General features: G+C 49.2%; 1 protein-coding gene across 1 annotated transcript in view; it reads right to left on the bottom strand.

Annotated features, from left to right (window-relative positions):
* The window catches only part of UBASH3B (ubiquitin associated and SH3 domain containing B), a 167,762-nt gene extending 146,988 nt beyond the window's left edge, over nt 1-20,774 (bottom strand). Inside the window, exon 1 of the mRNA XM_011964989.1 lies at nt 19,750-20,774. Coding sequence (XP_011820379.1) covers nt 19,750-19,910 — 161 coding nt within the window. The 5' untranslated portion in view covers nt 19,911-20,774. The remainder of the gene's footprint in view (nt 1-19,749) is intronic.
* Between the last annotated feature and the right edge of the window lie 679 nt (nt 20,775-21,453).

The raw sequence follows: 21,453 nt of genomic DNA, 5'->3' as shown, positions 1-21,453 counted from the left end.
GGAGTTTTGCTCTTGTTGCCCAGGCTGGAGTGCACTGGTGCAACCTCAGCTCACTGCAACTTCCGTCTCCCGGGTTTTCAAGCGATTCTCCTGCCTCAGCCTTCTGAGTAGCTGGGATTATATAGGTGCCTGCCACCACGCCCAGTTCATTTTTGTATTTTTAGTAGAGACAGATTTCACCATGTTGGCCAGGCTGCTCTCGAACTCCTGACATCAGGTAAACCACCTGCCTCGGCCTCCCAAAGTGCTGGGATTATAGGTATGAGTCATCCCGCCCAGGCAGTTTTTGTATTTTTTTAGTAAAGACGGGGTTTCTCCTTGTTGCCCAGGCTAATCTCGAACTCCTGGGTTCAAAGCAGTCCTCTTGACTCAGCCTCTCAAAGTGTTGGGATGACAGGCATGAGCCACCGCGCCCAGCCAAAAATTTTTAAAATGAAATCTTACAAGAGCTGTTAGTGTGAGGTGGGAGAGCTGAGGGGTCTAAAGCCAGAAGAATGTAAGTGCATTGGCACAGTCATTTCTGAGTGGGATAAATCCTTTAATGTATCTGTCTTGCTTCTCTCATTTGTAAAACGGAAGTACTGCTTACTACTTTCCTCAGGATTGAGAAAAGAGTAAAATTACACATTAGCAGGTTCAGAACAAATGTAAGCTCTCACTCTCTAATTATAAAGAGTTCCGAATACCCTGCAGTTCCAAGACGGTCCGCTGCAAAGAGGAGGAAAATGGGCTCCGCCTTCAGCAGGTGCCTCCTTGTTTTGTGATTATCTACTGTTGATGCGTCTATCTCCTTCCTAATCTCAGGAATTCACTGGGCCTAGGATTACATCCTGTTTTCTCTCTGGGGGCTATGGACCGAAAATACTTGGCTCAACAGAGGTGCTCCTTGCAGCTTTGAAGAACTAAATTGCACAGATGGGCAAAGTAGACATAAACTGTCTTCCCCAAAGTCACAGGACAGAACAGCGGCTGAGCTAGTTCTAGAACTTTGACCTCACAGTCCATTGATTTCATGATGCCACATGGTCTCAGACCAAACAGAACAAAGACTCTGATCTCAGTCGGTGACATATAAATTCCTCTCCAAATCCCCACCAAATGGGAACTGCCACAGAACACTGAGCATCGTGTCACCTTTCTCTTTCTCAGAACAGCATCCACACTTTCACACAGAGGAACAGAACCAACACTCAAAACAACTCTTAAAACACTTTCCTGCAATGTGGTCTCTAAACACAGGAAACAGCAGCTGGCTGCATTGCCAGTAATGCTTATTTGCCAGTCAGGGTGCTAGAGCTCTGTGTGCAAGTTTAAAGCTGTTATCCAGGAACAAAAATAAACCGGCAAAGCAGAAATCGAGGCACTGTAAACATGGGTCTAATAAAAGGTTTTTGGAGCCAGGAAAACTTGGGTTAGGGACCCAGCTCTGCCACTGAATCATGGTGCATGTTTAATAAACTCAGTTTCCTCATCTGTAAAATGGGTTTATTAATACTAACGGCAGGCCAGGCACAGTGGCTCACGCCTGTAATCCCAGCACTTTGGGAGGCGAGGGTGAGGAGTTCGAGACCAGCCTGGCCAACATGGTGAAACCCTGTCTCTACTAAAAATACAAAAATTAGCCGGGTGTGATGGTGCATGCCTGTAATCCCAGTTCCTCAGGAGGCTGAGACAGGAGAGTCGCTTTAACCCAAAAGGTGGAGGTTGCAGTGAGCTGCGACTGTGCCACTGCACTCCAGCCTGGGCCACAGAGCGAGACTCTGTCTCCAAAAAAAAAAAACAAAAACAAACAAACAAAAAACAACTAACTGCAGAGGTTTGCTGTCCTGAGTAAGAAAGTGTTTGGGCTGGGTGCAGTGGCTCGCACCTGTAATCCCAGTACTTTGGGAGGCTGAGGCGGGCAGATCACGAGGTCAGGAGATCAAGACCATCCTGGCTAACACGGTGAAACCCCGTCTCTACTAAAAATAGAAAAAAATTAGCCAGATGTGGTGGCAGGCACCTGTAGTCCCAGCTACCTGGGAGTCTGAGGCAGAAGAATGGCTTGAACCCGGGAGGCGGAGCTTGCAGTGAGCTGAGATCGTGTCACTGCACTCCGGCCTCAGGGACAGAGCTAGACTCTGTCACAAAATAAAGACAACGTTTGTAAGGTGCCATGGCTTATGATTGGCACATAAGAGATGACTGAATGGTATTTACCTCCAACACCTTTGAGGATCTAGTATCAATTCACTTGACAAAATCCAGCTCTTCAGAGGAATGAGGGGCCCCAACTGGAGTTATTTTCACTAGTTCTTCCATGATTCCATAGCACGATTTACGTCTCTGTGTTTGTGGGCACTTAGTAGACTGCTATATACTTATTTGGTTTTCTTTTTTTCTTATTTTAATATAATTTAATTTTAATTTTTGTTTTCCCAACTAGACTGGGAGCACCAAGGTGGCAGCTCATTCTCTATTCACATCTGTTTCTTTTGATCCTAGCAGAGCACACACTTAATAAACGTGTGTGGGAAAAACAACAACACAGCCCTATTAACAGGAAATTCGTGGAAGGAAGAAAAAGAGGCATCCTGAACCCTAGATATGCAGCTCTAAAAAGATACTTTAATATTCTGGCAGGAGTCCAGCAGTAAGCTGAGAACGGCTGAAGAAATTTGAGAGTACTTCCTTCTTCATCATAATCTTCCTTTTCTTTTAAAGTAGAAAACCACCTCTGCAGAAAGAGCAATTCCAGAGCAAAGAGGACCAAACAAGGAAATAGTCTTGGACTCTTTAGCAAAAAAAGGGGTTGCAATATACATTCTCTCCATCATCAGAAATTGCAGGGACAACAGAAAGAGCACCAGGCCTTCTGGAACTTTTTTAAGTGATGGAGTCTCGCTCTGTCGCCCAGGCTGGAGTGCAGTGGCACGATCTCAGCTCACTGCAAGCTCCGCCTCCCGGGTTCACGCCATTCTCCTGCCTCAGCCTCCGAGTAGCTGGGACTACAGGTGCCCGCCACCATGCCTGGCTAATTTTTTATTTTTTAATTTTTTAATTTTTTTTATTTTTAGTAGAGACGGGGTTTCACTGTGTTAGCCAGGATGGTCTCGATGATCTGATGATCTCCTGACCTCATTATCTGCCCGCCTCAGCCTCCCAAAGTGCTGGGAATACAGGCGTCAGCCACTGCGCCCAGCCCTGGAACTTTCTATGGTAAGGAGTTAAAGGTTGGCTAAAGCTATTCCTCCTACTGCTGAAAACTTCAGCCTCCTGACTGTTACAAATTCAAATCCTCCTGAGTCTCAAGTACCTGCACTCCCAGCTCAAGAGTTCCTTTTCTTCCTCCTAAGGTGGCTGTTCTGCCCTGGCTTGGTTACACTGGACTTGCTTCCCATCTCCTTCGCGAGGCCTCTCTCAGCACTAACCCCTTCCCAAAATGCTGAGCGCAACTCATTGTCACATGCCCAGAGGCCAGACAGTGGCTGGCCAGTGAATGCTTGCCCAACCAGAGAATGCTGAGGGCTCATCTTTCCTAAGGCCATTGCTCAATTCCATCAGTTCATCACTGCACATCCCCTCAGCCCTGGGGTACGGATAATCCATCCCTAAACAACCGGGGAATCATGCCCATGAAAGCAGCTATCCAGAAGCTAATCCATAAAGGACACCCCTAGAGGCCATGTCCCCCCTGCAGGCTGGCCAGCCTGGTCCCCCAGGGACTTTAGGTATGCTCCTGACTCCAACGCAGAAGGCTTGGGTCCTTCTGAGTAGGTAACCAGGAAGCTCTGCTGTGCTCACCCAGAACCAGAGGACACTCTCCCTGAGGAGGTCGAGCATCTGTACGTGGGCCAATGGTTTCCAAAGTTGTTTTTCTTGTGAACTAAAATCTGACCCTGTCCCCAGCAATTATAACCACTCATTAAACTTCACAAAATAGGCCGGGCATGGTGGCCCACACCTGTAATCCCAGCACTTTGGGAGGCCGAAACAGGCAGATCACCTGAGGTCAGGAGTTTGAGATCAGTCTGGCCAACACGGTGAAACCCCGTCTCTACTAAAAACACAAAAATTAGCTGGGCGTGGTGGTGCGCATCTGTAGTCCCAGCTACACGGGAGGTTGAGGTTGAGGCAGGAGAATCGCTTGAACCTGGGAGGCAAAGGTTGCCGTGAGCCAAGATCATACCACTGTATTCCAGCCTGGGTGACAGGGAGACTCCGTTTCAAAAAAAAAAAAAAAAGTTCACAAAATAGGCATCTGTTTTTCAGATGGCAGCCCTTTCACTATTAGAGGAGAGATACCCTCCCTCCCTCTCTATCATATCACATTATGTTGAAGTCATCTGCTTGAGTCTGTCTTCTCCAAGAGGTTGGGGGCTCCTTGTGGTCAGGGTCTTATTCATGATTGTACCTTCAGAATGCGGCACAATTCCCAGGTGCCCGGCACAAAGTCACTGCTCAGTAAATTTTTGTTGGACTAACAGGAGCCTGGTTCTGTCCTGCCTCAACATCTTCCTTATCTCTGCATATCTTTTCCAGACTAAACATCGGTAGCCCTGCACGACCTGTTTCCCAGGACAACCCATTCTGGGGCAGCGGCTGGTGCCCCAGAATGCAGAAGATGGAAAGGGAACATTGAAAAACCAAACAACAAAAAGCAAACAAAAAAAAACTTCAAATACTGAGATTCCATCCTCCACATCCTTCGGAGCCAGCTGCACAGCTAACAGCAACCGTCTGTTTACTCAACGCCCCCTGGGAGTCATCCCATTCGGAAGTCTTCACCAGTCATGCACGATGCGGGCCATCTCACGAAGGCGGTTTTCCTGGTGTCCCACCGCTCTTCCTCTGAGGCCCATCTCCTGCTCCACTGGTCTGCAGGGCTGGCAGCCACAGGCCGGAACAGGACAGCCCACTTGCGGCCTCCCTGCCAAGGCCTGATGGATAAAGTGATACCGGGAGATCTGTGGCGCCTGAGGCGGCCAGACAGCAAGCGGACACAGCTGTCTGTTCAGCCTTCCATTTGTGGGCCTGTGGTCTTACGTTTGGAGGAAGATAAGAACTTCAAATGTTCTCCTCCATCCTGATGTAGAAAAGCTGCTGCAGATCCCAGGAGGGACATCTTGATTGATCAGTGGATTTTCAAGATCAGGTGCACACCACCACGCTGGGGTTTCGCCATGTTGCTTAGGCTAGTCTCGAACTCCTGGCCTTAAGCAATCCACCTGCCTCAGCCTCCCAAAATGCTGGGATTACAGATGCGAGCCGCTGCGCCTGGCCCGTGGATTTTTCTTGACAAGACAGCAGCTCTGAACTTGCAAGGCCAAGCAGAAGGCAGGAGTGGTGTGGCTCCCACTGCGCGCTGAGGAGGAGCACTGCTCCACACTCCTAAGCCAGCTCCCCGCATCTCTGTTCCCCTCCTCAGAACACTCATCACATAAACTGAATGCTATTGAAATTATTCCTTCTAGCAGGGTGCGGTGGCTCACGCTTGTAATCCCAGCACTTTGGGAGGCCGAGGTGGGCGGATCACCTGTGGTTAGGAGTTCCAGACCAGCCTGGGCAACATGGCAAAACCCCATCTCTACTAAAAGTACAAAAATTAGCCGGGTGTGGTGGAGCACGTCTGTAATCTCAGCTACGCGGGAGGCTGGGGCAGGAGAATCGCTTGAACCTGGGAGGCGGAGATTGCGGAGAGCCACATCGCACCACTGAACTCCAGCCTGGGCAACAGAGCTTGGTCTCGACAAATAAATAAACGAATAAATAAATAATAAATTATTCCTAGGCTCCACCCAGGTCTTGAAGAGGGTAGGGAGGAAACAGAAACACACTCTTACTGAAAGGCTTAGAATAGCTTATTAACATACACAGAGTCCCCTTTTGTACTCAACACTGAGCCCAACCACCATACCTACCATTTATCATGCACTTAAGGTCAGGCTCTGCACTCACCATGCTTATATGTATTATCTCATCTAATTATTGTAACAATTCCTTGAGGCACAGACTATTACCTTCATTTAACAAAAGACAAAACTGAGCTTAGAGGGATTTGGTAACCTAAGTGGAGTAGGAATTTGAATGTACATCAGTTTGATCATACACTCAAGTACCAGACACACCACTATGCATTCTGCGCCAGGAGCCCCTTCTCGAGGCCGCAAGATTAGGAAAACGCTTCCTATTTCTACCACAGAGGTTCACCTGGCAGCAGCAGGTGGAGGCTGGGATAGGTGGTTGGCAGAGACATGGTGCTCTGTGACTCGTAAGTACAATCCTGTGCCCATCTTCTCACAGTTGGGAGCTGAGATGGGCAGTGTATATACACACACACACACACACACTATTCTAGAAAGTGTGATAACATCATTCCAACTCCAGACCACATCACCAGACAGCCAATCACACTGCATTTAGCTGGGGCCAAGTCAAAGACCAAACCAATGGGCAAGTCGGGTTGCCCTCTTGACCCCAGTTCCATGTAATCTAGAGACTTCACATCATTTATTTGGATCTCAAGTTTCCTTCCTTCTGCTATTCATCAAACCTTACTGAACACTAGCTACATGTCAATACCATGGGTGCTGGCTAAGAACTCTTGAGTGTGGAGTCAATTGCCTGGGGTTTGCAACCTGGTTTCTACCACTTTCTAGCTGTGTGATGTTGGGCAAGTTAAAATCTCTGTGCTTCAGTTTTCTTGTCTGTAAAATGGGTATAATAATAGTTCCTATCTCATAGGGTTGTTATGAAGAATAAAACAAAATAGTACATATGTTAGGTGTTTAAGATATTGTCTGGCACAAAGTAGGTACCCAGTGAAGGTTAGCTATGACTACCTGCTGCTTGGGTTGGGAATGATAAGGGTGATGAGTTAGCAACAGAAATGTCATGAACTCAGGGGAAAGGCAGACCAAGCGCTTACACACACACATGCTGTGGCTGACAGAATAATAGTGACCAAAGCTGTCCACGTCCTAATTTGCAGACCCTATGAATATGTGACCTTACATGGCAAAAGAGACTTTGCAGATGTGATTCAGCTGAGGAGCTTGAGCTGGGAAGATACAATCATTAGGGCCCTTATAAGGAAAGGAGTGAGGCAGGAAAGTCAGAGGCAGAAGGGGAGGTGATGATGATGAGGAGGGCTTGGAGTGATGTACTTGAAGATGGAGGAGGAAGGGGCCACTAGCCAAGGGATGCAGGCGGACTCTGGAAGAAAGTCAAGGAAACACATTCTTTCCAGGAAGAACACAGTTCTACTGACCCGTTGACATTAGCCCATGATATCCATTTCAGACTTTTGACTTCCCAACTGAATAAATGTGAATGCATGTGTGTTGTTGTAAGCCACTGAATTTGTAGTAATTTGTGAGAGCAGCCATAGGAAGCTACTACACATGCTTTTGGCTATATTTGCTGCATTTCACAAAGCCTCTTGTATTTCACAAAAGCCACTTGCTAACTCATTATGACTCATGTCCCTAGTTCCCAAAAGAGATAAAGTGAAAATTTAAGCTTCCAGAAGGATGTGTTTACTTTGGTGGAGATGGCTTCTCGAGTGACTACTTCTGTTCCTCACCCTGACAGAATTAGCCTCTCTGAAACAGTGGTGCTTGGCAAGGAAGAAGACTAGAATAGCCCACTAAATACCACACAAAACCAACAGTTCACAGTACTTTGAGAGCCTCAAACTACCAGGACCCAATTGTTGGTAACAAATAATAGTATCACTTTGCATATGCATGACTTTTTGTGGTTTTCTATTACTTTTAGATCCATTGCCTCATTTTGATGCAGCCACCTATAGAAATAACGTTCAAAACCACATCCTCAGAAAGTGACAGATCCAGGACTTGAGCCAAGTCTTTTGTCTCTAAAGCCAATTTTCTTTCTGCTGTAGCAGAATATCACTTGTTCTTACCCTCATGGATGGGTGACTGAGACCACCGTCTATCCCTTCAATATCCTATCACTGGTGCAAGTGGCACTTTCTCACCCAAGCATCTCACCCACCTAGAGGGGTGACCACTCCCATGGCCTACGGACAGGTTAGCTTTGTCTTCTACAGGCTAAGATGCAAACAAAAGGCCAGGAGCAAGAGAGGAGCAAAAGGAAAAGACGAGAAAAACATATGAAAAGGCTAATTCAGACAACAGATCATCCCATTCCTCCAGAAAACAGAGCCAAAACCTTGTTAGAAAGCTGTCTCAGCCATGTTTGGTGGCTCACACCTGTAATCCCAGCACTTTGGGAGGCCAAGGTGGGAGGATCACCTGAGGTCACGAGTTCAAGACCAGCCTGGCCAACATGATGAAACTCTGTCTCTACTAAAAATACAAAAAAAAAAATTAGCCCGGTGTGCTGGCAGATGCCTGTAATCCCAGCTACTTGGGAGGCTGAGGCAGGAGAATCGCTTGAACCTGGGAGGCAGAGGTTGCAGTGAGCTGAGACCACGCCATTGCACTCCAGCCTGGGCAACAAGAATGAAACTCCATCTCAAAAAGAAAGAAAAAAAGAAAACTGTCTCTAGGTGCCTGGACTCAGAGAGGTAGCCTGATGTGGAAAAAAGAAACCATGGTCTCGACTGAGATCAGCAGGCCTAAGTTCTGGTTTCTATCACAGACTAGCCGTGTGGGATCTTGAAAATATCACTTAATTTTCTGGTCTCATTTTACTTAAGTGTTTCAAAGGGTACTAGACTAGATGAGCTCTACTGGCAATTCCAGCTAGAGATTTCTGAGCGTCTACCTCTGGAGGTTTCTTCCAAGCAGAATCTTACACCTGGGGCGTAATATTAAGTCATTTGAACTGTCTACTGGCCTTCCCAGACTTTTTCCTCTCCTCTCAAACTGAAGAGTATTGCTCCTGTCTTACTGGTGCTTCAGATGTAATCGTGTGCTCCCCATCTGGCTTATGACCCTCACCCTCCCACACTGATGTGTCTTCCGTCTTCTGTCTCTTGCATCGCATTTACCACGCTTTATCATAATCGTCTATCTTCCACCCTAGATTGCCAGTTTCCTGAGGGTGGAGATTATAGCTAATTGTCTTTATATTCTCAACTCCTGTTATAATAGGATATTATAGTTGCACATAAATGTGTGAAGTGTCTGTACAGTAGATACATACATATACAGAGAGAGAGAGAGAAAGAATGGGCCGGGCACGGTGGCTCACATCTGTAATCCCAGCACTTTGGGAGGCTGAGGCGGGCGATCGCCTGAGGTCAGGAGTTCGAGACCAGCCTGGCCAACATGGCGAAACCCCATCTCTACCACAAATACGAAAATTAGCCAGGTTTATGGTGGTGCACACCTGTAATCCCAGCTACTCAGGGAGCTGAGGCAGGAGAATCGCTTGAACCCAGGAGGTGGAGGTTGCAGTGAGCTGAGATCGTGCCATTGCACTCCAGCCTGAGCAACATAGTGAGACTCTCAAAAAAAAAAAAAAAAAAAAAGAATGGCATTATACCAGGGGACATGTCATGGAGAAAGTGGCTGAGGACCCTGGGCAGATCACTGTGTATCTTCGTAGGTGACTTGGGGTAATCCCCTTAGCCTGGCTTGCTTCACAGGGTGTGAAGCTTAAGAAGTCTTGTGGCAGAAGAGCTGAGGAGAGTGAGAGAGGAGAGGAAGAGAAAGTGAAAAGAAGGGAAGAGGAGCCAGATGCATTACGGTGGAACTAGTTCTCCAGGATGGCTAAAATCTGATTAGGGAAAAAGAGGAGAAAAAAATGAGCAAACAGGCAATTCAAGGAAAAGTTGATTCAAAACGAAACTGCAGATGCCACTGGTTGAGAACTCCAGCAACCCTGCATCGTTCCACATGTGCCTGTGTCTAAATGGGCGGCACACAAAAGCGGCCAGCGAGGCAGAGTTCTTCCCAAGGTAAAGGAATAAACACTTAGGGAGCAAATGCTCTCGGTAAATGTTTTTGAAACGAGCACCATCAACGTGGAAGTAGGATTCTAAACAATCCTGCTCCCTGAATCACCGAGAAGGTTCATCCAACAAAACCTGAAAGAAATGGGAAGCATTCAGCTGCCTCTGGCCATCTGTGCCGTCGGCTTCCCCCCGGCATTTTCCGGACTGCCGCGAGAGGCTACAGCGGTGGTTCTTTCAGCTTCCCACTCTGCACGAGAACAGCCTTGGTCCTGGTGGAGTTCATTGCCACAGTTGCTTTATGTACGAGAATGTTTATGTTTCCACAGAGGCCGGGAGCACCACGGGAAGTGTCACACAAACAGCTGGTGACTCCACAGAAGGGAAGATGTCCCTTTAATTAAAAAGGCACCCATAAGCAATCTATTTACCTCAGGGGCTGGGCTCAAGGCACTCCCCTCCTCTTATTTAACTAGCACTTTGGTTGTATTTCGCAAGAAAACAAATTGTTTTTGTTTTGTACCAATTTGAGAATTACACTATTGTATACTAGTAAACGGCTCCCCACCACTGTAATTGCCTCATATCTTTCTTCCTTTCCATTTATTTACTCTCCAGAGTATCAACAGTCAAGAAGAGTTTTCTTTAAAGGGAGAGGAGAAGAATTTGACCATAAAGCACTGCGAAAAACAAAACAAAAACAGGAACAGAAAAGCCAAATGCTCTGGAACAGAGAAGCACACCCATGAAGCAGTGACAGCATCCTCGTGCTGTGCAAAAACACTGGTCCAGGCTGGGCGCAGGGGCTCATGCCTGTAATCCCAGCACTTGTGCAAGGCTGAGGCGAGTGGATCACTTGAGCTCAGGAGTTCGAGACAAGCCTGGGCAACGCAGTGAGACCCCCATCTCTACAAAAATAAAAATAAAATAAATTTTTAAAATTATCCAGGTGTGGTGGGGCACACCTGTAGTTCTCACTGTTCAGAAGGCTGAGGCAGGAGGATTACTGGAGCCCAAGTGTTCAAGGCTGCAACGAGCTAGGATCGTGCTACTGCACTGTAGCCTGGGAGATAGTGAAACACACTCTTGAGCTGGGCGCAGTGGCTCACACCCGTAATTCCAGCACTGTTGGAGGCCGCGGCTGGCGGATTGCTGGAGCTCGGGAGTTCAAGACCAGCCTGGGCAACAAGGCGAAAACCTATCTCTACAAAAAAATACAAAAATTAGCCGGACATGGTGGCATGCCACCTGTAATCTCAGCTACTCGAGAGGCTGAGGTGGCAAGATCACATGAGCCTGTGAGGTGGCGGCTGCAGTGATCCATGATTACACAACTGCACTCCGGCCTGGGTGACACGCAAGACCCTGTCTCAAAAACAACAACAGAAAAAACCGCACACACACACTGATTCAGCCGTCAGAATTGCAAGGAATTGCAGAGGTGGCTGACACCAACTCCTTTTACAGTTGGGACCACTGAGACCTGGGAAGGAAAAGGATGTGTATGAGTCCAAGCAGCCAATAGTTGAGAGTAGAGTGACATCCCAAAGACAGGGTCTGAACAAAAGGAAGACCTAGCTCGCCTCACAGTGTGCTACCACCAGGCTCCATGTGGGCGGTGCACAGAATCCAGAGCCGCTGGACCCTCTGTAGAGCTGTGTTCACACAGGCCTCAAAGAGGCAGGCCTGCCCCTCTGAGGGCCACTGTGGAGAACGTGCAGCCAGCTCAGAAGAGCAGCTGACTTCAGAGTGCCAGATGGGAAAACCTGACATTTACCTTTTCCTCCGGAGAACTGCACAGAATTTAGTAGGGTGCTGTATGCACAGTAAGAGCTCAGACAGTTTCTGGATGTTCATCTAGGACACTTCACCATAGGCTTCACCGTCATAGATAGTAGGTGGCAAAGGGCACGACTGCAAAGTCGCCAGGAAAACAGGGATGTGAGCAAGATGAAACAAGAAAAGGGATCACCTATCACATACCGAGGGCCCCGGGCAGAGGATCCAGAGGACTGCGATCACTGCCACATCTACCCACCCACCCTCCAGGCAAAAGAGAAAAACCAGAGATTCTCCATACGCCTTTGGGCAAATACAAAGTGGCCCCTGGGAGAATCCATCCATGAAAATGACGGAAGTATTCAGTTCAATGAGGATCACAGGCATGTCATTCTCCTGGCAATGGCTCTGCATCCTGCTTGGCTGTGTCTGTCACCGTGCAGAGAGGATCCATTCCTGACTGTGGTGTTTTTCTCCCCACTCTCTCTCTGAGGCTTGAGTCTGATTCCATTTGAAAGTAATCAGAAGACAACCATATGGTACCCCTTTCACTCCCCAACCCCTGCCATTTATTATCGTCAGCAGCTTGCGTGGTGCTCGCTCTGCCCTGGGTCTGCTTTTTCTCAGGCCCCGCACCCCTCTGGGCACTCTAGAGAGAGAGGCACGGAGAGCAGAATGCAGTTCCCAGGGAGAAAGCATCCACTGGCCTCTGCCCCACCTTACCACCTTATGCCCAGAGCTCAGTGAGGAGCAGAGAACCATCAAAGTGGAAGGCGACCAAGGAACCAAACCGCAGAGGGAGCCATGTGGAATAACATCGCCACTCGAGTGGCACTAATATCTACCTCATTACTGAGGGTGTGCCCCGTGCCAGGTGCTCTCGAGCTGTTTGTGTGGTTTGGCACCCTTCTCTCACAAAGGTCCTTCGAGGTAAGTGCTGTTATTGCCTGCCTTGTACAGACAGGAAAATTGAGGCTTAGCATGTTCAGCAACTTGCCCAAGGTCAGTCACTCAGCTGGTAAGGGGGCAGAGCTGGAATTCAAGGCCAGGCTGCCACAAGTTCAGACTTCTGTCTATCAGGGCAGGATGGATGGGGCAGATTATGATGGGGTCTCTTCAACTTGTCGATGGCTAAGAAGGGAGATACCCTTACACAGGCTGATGCCTGCTAGGATCGGGGATGCACTGATCGTACCACCACATCATCACCAGCTGGAGCAAAGCTGGCGGGAGACACAGAATTCCCTAGGCTGACTGCTTCCCTGGAAAGCAGCGCCTTTAGCTCTGCGAATGACTGTCCACTCCCTGAAAGGCAGCTGGAGTTTGAGGCAGCTGAGGGTGGGGAGCAGGCGGTGATCAAAGCCACAGGATAGAACAGTGAGGCAGGATACTCTTCAATCTCTGCGGCACTTAATCTTCCAAACCTCAGTTTCCTCATTAAATTATCAATGTTTGAGATGTGATAGTGATTATATATGTGACTCTGCTTTGTAAGCTCGAATGTGGTCTAAAAACTTAAGGTATTATTAGAAATTAGGGCGTAAGGCCAGACGCAGTGGCTCATGCCTGTAATCCCAGCACTTTGGGAGGCCAAAGTGGGCGGATTGCCTGAGCTCAGCAGTTCAAGACTAGCCTGGGCAACACGGTGAAACCCCATCTCTACTAAAATACAAAAAATTAGCTGGGCATGGCGGCGTGTGCCTGTAGTCCCAGTTGCTCAGGAGGCTGAGGCAGGAGAATTGCTTGGACCCGGGAGGCGGAGGTTGCAGTGAGCCGAGATCACGCCACTGCACTCCAGGCTGGCGACAGAGCGAGACTCCGTCTCCAAAAAAAAAAAAATAGAAATTAGGGCATAAGAGGGAATTTTCACAGAAGCTGTGTGCAAGGGGTTACAAATGCCCTACTAGTATATCCAAATACCTGAAGGTCTACTCAGCAATTAAAAGAGATAAACTATTGATACATGCAGGATGAGTCTCAAAAATATGCTGGAAGAAAGAAGGTAAGTACAGGGGTATGCACTGTATGATCTACATGCAAATCTAGAAAATGCAAACTAATGTACAGTGAAAGAAAGCAACTGGGCCGGGTGCTGTGGCTCACGCCTGTAATCCCAGCACTTTGGGAGGCTGAGGCGGGTGGATCATTTGAGGTCAGGAGTTCGAGACCAGCCTGACCAACATGATAAAACTCTGTTTCTACTAAAAATGCAAAATTAGCTGGGTGTGGTGGCACACACCTGTAACCCCAGCTACTTGGGAGGCTAAGGCAGGAGAATCACTTGAAACCTAGGAGGCAGAGGTTGCAGTGAGCCGAGATCATGCCATTGCACTCCAGCTTGGGCAACAAGAGCGAAACTCCACCTCAACAACAACAGAAAAAAACCACACACACAAAACAAAAACAAAAACAATAAAAAAGCATATCAAGTTTTTTTGTGTGTGTGAACCAGGACCTCTGTGCAGCCTGGAAAGTTCAGGAGACTTGCAGTTTACCCTAGGGCTGTTACGGCAACACGGTCCCTGCGTACCAACTATGTGACTCTAGACACATCCTGAGCTCCTCTGAGCCTCTAGTCTTGTCTTAAAACAAAGCACATATTGTGTGCTTTACCTCACAAGACTGCTGTGGGGTATCTCACGCACATAAGAGCAATTTTTACAGTGTACAATAACACAAATAGAAGGGTGTGTTGTGTGGGGGCACAGTCACAGCAGGTAGATGAGAGACCTCCTTGCCCTGCCCACCTAGAAGAGCCCTTCAGCTCCAGGTGGGTTCCAGTTTTTCCTCTATCTATCTAAGGACGGGAAAGCAGCTGCAGCCCCCACGCCAGAGTCAGCCACATTTCCGAGATGCTGGGTTTTGGCCAAGTGTTCTCAGAGGATCCAATGCCAACCAACAGGTAAGATAGAGAAAGCCAGGGAAACCAGATACTTTAATTCATGGGCTCCACACGCCGCTTCTCGACTCCTCATGCAGCCAACTTGGAGCTGCTTTTATCTTTGGGCAGTGAGGCATAGCTAACACAGCTTACTGTCCAAAGCCAAGTCAAAGGCGCTCGTTCCAGCTCTTTCCTTCTGCCACTGCCTTGCTCTTTAATCTGACATTGTTCAAATATTCTCAGTAGAAAAAAAAAAGGACAGTCCAGTAATACATGTAAATCCTCGCCAGACACCTCAACCACCATCTCACCTCCTCTCCCTTCTTCCAATCCAACACAATAATGCCACAATCACATCCTGCATCCTGATCCTATTTTTAACTTTCCCAAGTTCTTTTCTGTCCGTTATCTCATTTTGTCTTTGCAAAGACCGATGACACATGACAAGTCTTGCCATGCACAGAAGTTGGTGAAGACATTAAGGAAAAGAGGTTAAATAGAAGACCTAAAATGTGCAGATGTCATTCAGGAGCTAGACCAGACCTTAGAATCTTTGACCCCTGCCACAGTGTCCCTCCCAAGACTATTATCTCTCAATCATTGAAAACATTAGAAAGCCATTTGCTGTAGACAAAGTTCCAGCCACCGGCAGCCTCAAAAAAACAAAAAACAAAAAACAAACAAACAAAAAAAACTGATCAGGGTTGTATCAGCAAGGATTCCTCCAATTCGATTATTCAGTGACTTGCTACAAGGCCCAGCATCAGCCCCAAGCTACAGAAGAGATGAGAGCCTGTCTCCCCAGAAACCAGAGGTCAGCAGGGGGATGTTAGTGCTGGTATCAGGTCCAGCTGTGCAAAGTGATGGCCCTGATCTGAGTTCTGCCCCATCTTCTCTAGGCTCAGACCCTCTCCTGGCCTCTGAGGCCTCCTCTTCCTCAGGTCTTTGCACCCAATACATTCTTTTCCCCTCAACCAACCTCACTAGCCTCAAGGAAGCCGGACCCTTATTTTTAGAACTCTTAAAACAGGGAAGTGCTAGTGGGCATAGAAAAAAGGAAGCGATTGGCCATTCTGACCCTTGAAAGGTTTCCTTCCTGATGCCTCCCTAACACCTCCTTAACTTGGACTTGCACACGAGCACACACACACACGCACCGTGAAATCGCCACTTCTCAGTCCTTCTCCATGTGGCAGATTCTCCTACAGCAGTCTCTAAGTTGGACTGAAGTTCATAGAGTGGAATGGAAAAAACCGAGCCCAGCTCCAGGGAGTAATGAGCTGGAGAGAGCACACCCTGAGGTCACCCTGCTCGAGCCAGCCCTGCAGCCCTCTGGTCCTCTTAGCTCTGTCAAGCACTTAACAAGCATGCAGTCATTAATTGCGTTCTCCTCAGAGGGCACCAGCATGGCCCTGAGGGGACTAAGTGACTTTTGCAAGATCACAGCACAGTGCAGCCCAGCATGGGCTGGGTGGGATCCAGCCTTGCTGGCCTCAACCCTCTCTGCCAGCCCACCAAGAGCCTGGCCCGAGTGCCCCTTCTTGCTGCCACACACCACCAGACCCGGTGATACCCACAGGGGAAACTAGAGCTGTCAGCCCTGGCTGCTGTCACTCTGTCAAAAGGGCCTAGAGCAGTCAGCCCTGGCTAATGTCAGTCTGTCAAAAGTGCCAGGTTTGAGACAACCATCTTATCCCTTCTTAAAGCATCACATCCAAGTCTTCTGGACCCAGGAGACCATCACTGCTCTTTGGGGCTTTGGATTTTCATTATGCTCAGCTCTCCAGGCATAAAGCTCAAGAGAGAAGCTTCTGATGAGCTAAGCCTCATGCCCTTGCTCTTTCTTCTCAACTCTCCAAAATGAAGTTAAATGCCTGCTCTCTGAAGCTTCCGATGGCCCCTTTTCATACTGGTCTAAGTTATTAGGAGGAAGGCCGACCGCATCAGCCTTTCTGGGTTGAAGCAGAGGAGGCAAGCAAGCCTGAGCAAGGAGTCCGACTAGATCAGGTGACCTCCCAGAGCTTCACTCCCTTCTGGGCAGAGAATTTAAGAAAAAGAGCAGCAAACCCAACCTCCCGCTTTCCAGGCCTACTCTTGTTACCTCTTTGGTAAAGAGGGGCGGTGCTAGGAGTAATATAATAGTAGCCGTGATAGGCTAAATAATGATCCCCCAAAAGACACCCACATCTTAATCCCTAGAAGCTGTGAATGCCACCTTATATGTTTTTTTTTTTTTTTAAAGACTTTGCAGATAATGATCTTGAGATGGGGAGATTACTCTGGATTATCCAAGTGGGCCCTAAGTACAACCACATGTATCCTTATAAGAGACATGCCAAGGAAGATTGGACACAGACAGAAAACAAAGACAATCTGACCACAAACACAGTGATTAGACTGATGCAGCCACAAGCCAAAGAATGCCAGCCCCCCACCAGAAGGTAGGAGAGGCAAGGAGTGGATTCCCCTAGAGCCTCCAGAGGGAGCACGGCCCTGCTGATGCCTTGATTTTAGCCCAGCGATACTGATTTTCAACTCCTGGTCTCTACAATTATGAGAGAATAAATTTCTGCTGTTCTAAGCCACTCAGTTTGTGACAATTTGTTACAGCAGTCCCAGGAAGCTAACACAGTAACTAATACTTCATGATTGCTCACTATGTGCCAGGAACTGTTCTAAGCATTTTACCCACATAAAATCATTTCTATCCTGGCCCTACTGGCCCTAGATGGTGTGAGGCCTGGGCTGTGCAGATAGAATACCTGGGTTTGAATCCCAGCTTCACTGCTTACTGTTGTGACCTTGAGTAAGTTATGCAACCCTTCTACACCTCAGTTGCCCAATTCATAAAATGGGCATGTGGTACCTTCCTCATTGAGTTGCTAGGAGGATAAAATGGGTAATAAAGATATAAGTACTTAGAACAGTATAGAATAAGTATTGAATACATGCTAGCTATTAGGAGATCTCAGGGGTTGAGCAAGCCAAAATTAGACCCTTATGCTAATCTGTCAAGACATGGCAAGACCTCCCGGACTCAGTGCAAGAGAAAAGATGTCCCTTTAAAGCTGATTTGAATCTCAAATATGACTGTCTGAGGAGTTCAGTTAAGTATTTCTTCCCTTAATTAAGCAATTTAGGTTTTTAATGCTGGCCTCATTTCAAAAAAGGCAGTAGCCTGAGACTCTGCTAATTCTGCAGCATTCCCCAGCTGACTTCCCCACTCCCACCTCCAGTTTTTTTTTTTTTTTTTTTTTGAGATGAAGTCTCGCTCTGTTACCCAGGCTAGAGTGCTGTGGCGCCATCTTGGCTCACTACAACCTCCACCTACCGGGCTCAAGTGATTCTCTTATCTCAGCCTCCCAAGAAGCTGGGATTACATGCATGCACCACCCCACCCAGCTAATTTTTGTATTTTTAGTAAAGACAGGGTTTCACCATGTTGCCAGGCTGGTCTCGAACTCCTGTCCTCAAGTGATCTGGCTGCCTCAGCCTCCCAAAGTGCTGGGATTACATCCAGCCCCACCTCCAGTTTTTAAGGAGAGCTATGCACATTGATCATCTATACTGATGACTTCACCTGAAGCGTCCACACCTGACACACCCCTGCAGAACCCACATTTTCTCCCTGTAATTCTGGTATCAGGAACTGGGGCCCTAGTATTAGGAAGTTGTATTAGGAAGTCAGTGGAAGGCAGAAACCATCAGTCCATTTTACGGCCTTCTAAGGTCACTCCAACGTGTCCCAGCAGCCTGGAGAATAACAAATTCAAGGGTCTACTTTGATTAAGAGATTACAACCAAGTTAGTAAAGAATAAACAAGGTTTGCCCAGGGACACGGGAGGGGAGGGGAGACCTAAAGTTATCGCCTGTAATCCCAGCACTTTGGGAGGCCGAGGTGGGTGGATCACCTGAGCCTGACCAGCCTGGCCAACATGGCGGAACTCCATCTCTTCTAAAAATACAAAAATTAGCCGGGCGTGGTGGCACACGCCTGTGGTCCCAGCCACTCAGGGGGCTAAGGTTGGAGAATCGCTTGAACCTGGGAGGCGGAGGTTACAGACGTCGCGCCACTGCACTCCAGCCTGGCGACACAGCGAGACTCCATCTCAAATAAATAAATAAATAAATAAATAAATGAAGTTATCACCTGAAAAAAAAAATGTGAGAAGGGAAAAAATAAAAAGCGCTTTCATTTACTTGGCCCTTGCTGATAAAGTTTGCCCAACTCTCCTGTTTAGGTGATGTAATTCAAAGATGAAAAGAAGCTGCGCCCAGTCCGGACCCCAGGCCTTGTGTCCTCACCTAAGAAATCTGCACGCCAGGGATTAACCAGGGAAGGGCCTGGCCTCTGGGCCTTGGCTTCCTCTTAGGCAGAGTTCCAGCCCCTGAGACTTGAGCCGACCGGCTTAAGACGACTCCGGCCGCCGCCGCCCTATGCTGGCAAAGAGGCCTCTCCCCAGCAGGCTCCAGGGGCAGCCACCTGCTCTCTCCCTGCCCTTCCCTACCCCACTCTCCTAGAGCAAGGATGAAGGAGAACAGCTCCCCCTCCTTACTCTCAGGCACCCACAGATTTCTGAGCTGCCGTCACCACTGACGAGAACCCAGGTTCTCTGGAGGGATCGCTTCTCCTTCTCATTCCATCCTCCCCATCAATGAACACGCAGCAACACCCACGCTCCCGCTCCTCCTACTCCAGGGGGAGACCGAACCCGAGAGCGACATCCGGAGCTGGAAGTCGCTGCAACGGGGGCGCCGGCCTCCCTGCCCCGCAGTCTCTCGCCCTTTCCCAGACACCAGAGGATCCCAGGCCAGCCCAGTATTCCAGGCGGAAAGGGTGCCCGAGTCTTCCGCAGGGCCCCGCCTCCTTAGGCGCTCGGCGCTGGAGACCTAGGGGAGCGCGCGAGAGAAACGCTGAGCTCCACCCGCGGGGCCCGGAGGCTGGGCATAGTACCCGGGACTCGAACCCCGCGCCCTCGTCCCACAGCTTTAGGCATCCCACGGCAGGCCCCGGCCCAATGCCCCCACGCCGCGTCTTCCCCGGCACCCCCGCCCGGAGCCGAGTCCCGGGCTGCCAGCGCGCCCATCCTGCCCCCAACAGGTCTCGGGCAGCGGGGAGCGCGCCGCCTGTCCCGCAGGCGCTGGGAGGCGAGCCGGAGCGAAGCCGAGGGCCGGCCGCGCGCGCGGGAGTGGTCGCCGAGGGCTGCGAGCCCGGCCACTTACGCGCGGGCTCTGGGGAACCCCATGGAGAGGAGCACGTCCAGCGCCGATCCATGCTTGATGGTGCCGGGGCGCTGCTGGCGGTTCCTCCGGGGGGTGACTTTGCTGTACAGCTCCTCTCTCGCAGCCATGCCGAGCGGACTGGGATGGCCGTACTGAGCCATGGCTCAGCGGCCAGCCATCGCCAGGGAAGGAGCCCGAGCCGGATGGTCCGGGAAGGAGGAGGGAGTCGGGCTCGGCCAGAGGAGGGGGCTCGGGGACCCAGAGCCAGGCAGGAGGCGGCGGCGGCGGAGGCGGCGCTCCGAGCTTCCCCAGTGTCGAGACTCTGACGCTTCCTGGTGAGGCCACAGGAGCCAGAACGCCGGCGAGCGGCCGCTGCGGGACCAGCCTTAGCCACTCGGGCCCCCGGCTGCCCCCAGCGCTGCGCCTGCAGTAGCCCTGTCTCCTCCACCCCCTTCCCTCTCCTCGCCTAGCAGTCCGGGAATTTGCAATGAGTAATTTTTGAATGGATCAAAAAGGAAAAGGAGCCTTGTGGGCTGGCCCTGACTTGCCTGTACCCGGGCCCCGCCCCTCTCTTAAAGCGGCCGCGCTGTCCGAGGCTGCTCGGTGCGTGGAAGAGCTCTAGTCGCGCTACTTGGAGGCGGAGGATCCCAACCTTATGGGCTGCTTGTGTGCTTCACCTCCCGACCGTCACCCCGGGCGCCCCAGCCCTCTCTTTGGCTGGCATACCCTCCCAGCTGGGCCTCAAGACAGCAGATCAACCCATTTCAAGTTTCTTGTGGTTCTAGATGCGGTTATTAATGGAAATCGGGTGAACTGATGGATGATACTAATGGACCAGAAGGCTAAGTCATAAGTCCTAGGTAAAAGGTTTTGCTTCCCAAAGATCCTGCAAAACCCAAAGGGTTGTTAGGACCATCGGAGGCTGAGTTCCCAATCAGCCGTCCAAGTGGCTGCACTCAAGACCTACTGTGCTCTACAAGGTTATGGTCAGTGACTGGATAGTGCCTTCTGGGTGGGGCAGAGGGAGTGGGGAACAGGACCTCATGTTCTCAGAGCTGGCAGGACCCGGGAGGGGACAAGAAAAGAGGGGCAGGGCAGAAAGAAGAAGAGGGAAGGGAAAAAGAAAGGAGGAAGGAGGAGGAGTAGAAGGAAGGGCTAGGAGGGTAGAGGAAGAAGGAACAGAGAAAAGACACTTCCTAATTATAAGAGGTGTTCAAAAGGGAATGGGCTTATTTCATGAGGGAGTGGATATCCTGTCAATAAAAGGATTCAAAGAAGGACTGAATCACCACTGCACAATAATAAGTGAATTGTATCCTAGGTTGGACAAAACTACTCCCACTGCAAAGATGGTGGAAGTCATAACCATATTGATGCCCCATGGCCCACCTGGTAAATTTGGCTGGGCGATGTTAACGCTCTTTCATTTGGAAACAAAGTCATTGTCTTCAGTCAGGGACAAGGGTCCCACTTGCTATAATGAAAGAGGCAATGAGTAAACCATAACCGATAGTCTTTTTTGGGTAATAATAGTAATAATAAAACCTAACATTTATTGGGCTCTTGTATGTGCCTGTCATTGTGCTGATTGTAATAAATGAATTAACTCACTGAATTTTTACACTGACCCTAGGAGTGTATTTAATCATTATCCCAGTTTTATAGATGAGAAAACTCAGCTCAGAGAGGTTGGGGAAGATTATA

The sequence above is a fragment of the Mandrillus leucophaeus genome, unplaced genomic scaffold (assembly GCF_000951045.1).
Source record: "Mandrillus leucophaeus isolate KB7577 unplaced genomic scaffold, Mleu.le_1.0 Scaffold71, whole genome shotgun sequence".
Taxonomy (NCBI): domain Eukaryota; kingdom Metazoa; phylum Chordata; class Mammalia; order Primates; family Cercopithecidae; genus Mandrillus; species Mandrillus leucophaeus.
This window is presented reverse-complemented; position numbering and strand designations above follow the sequence as displayed.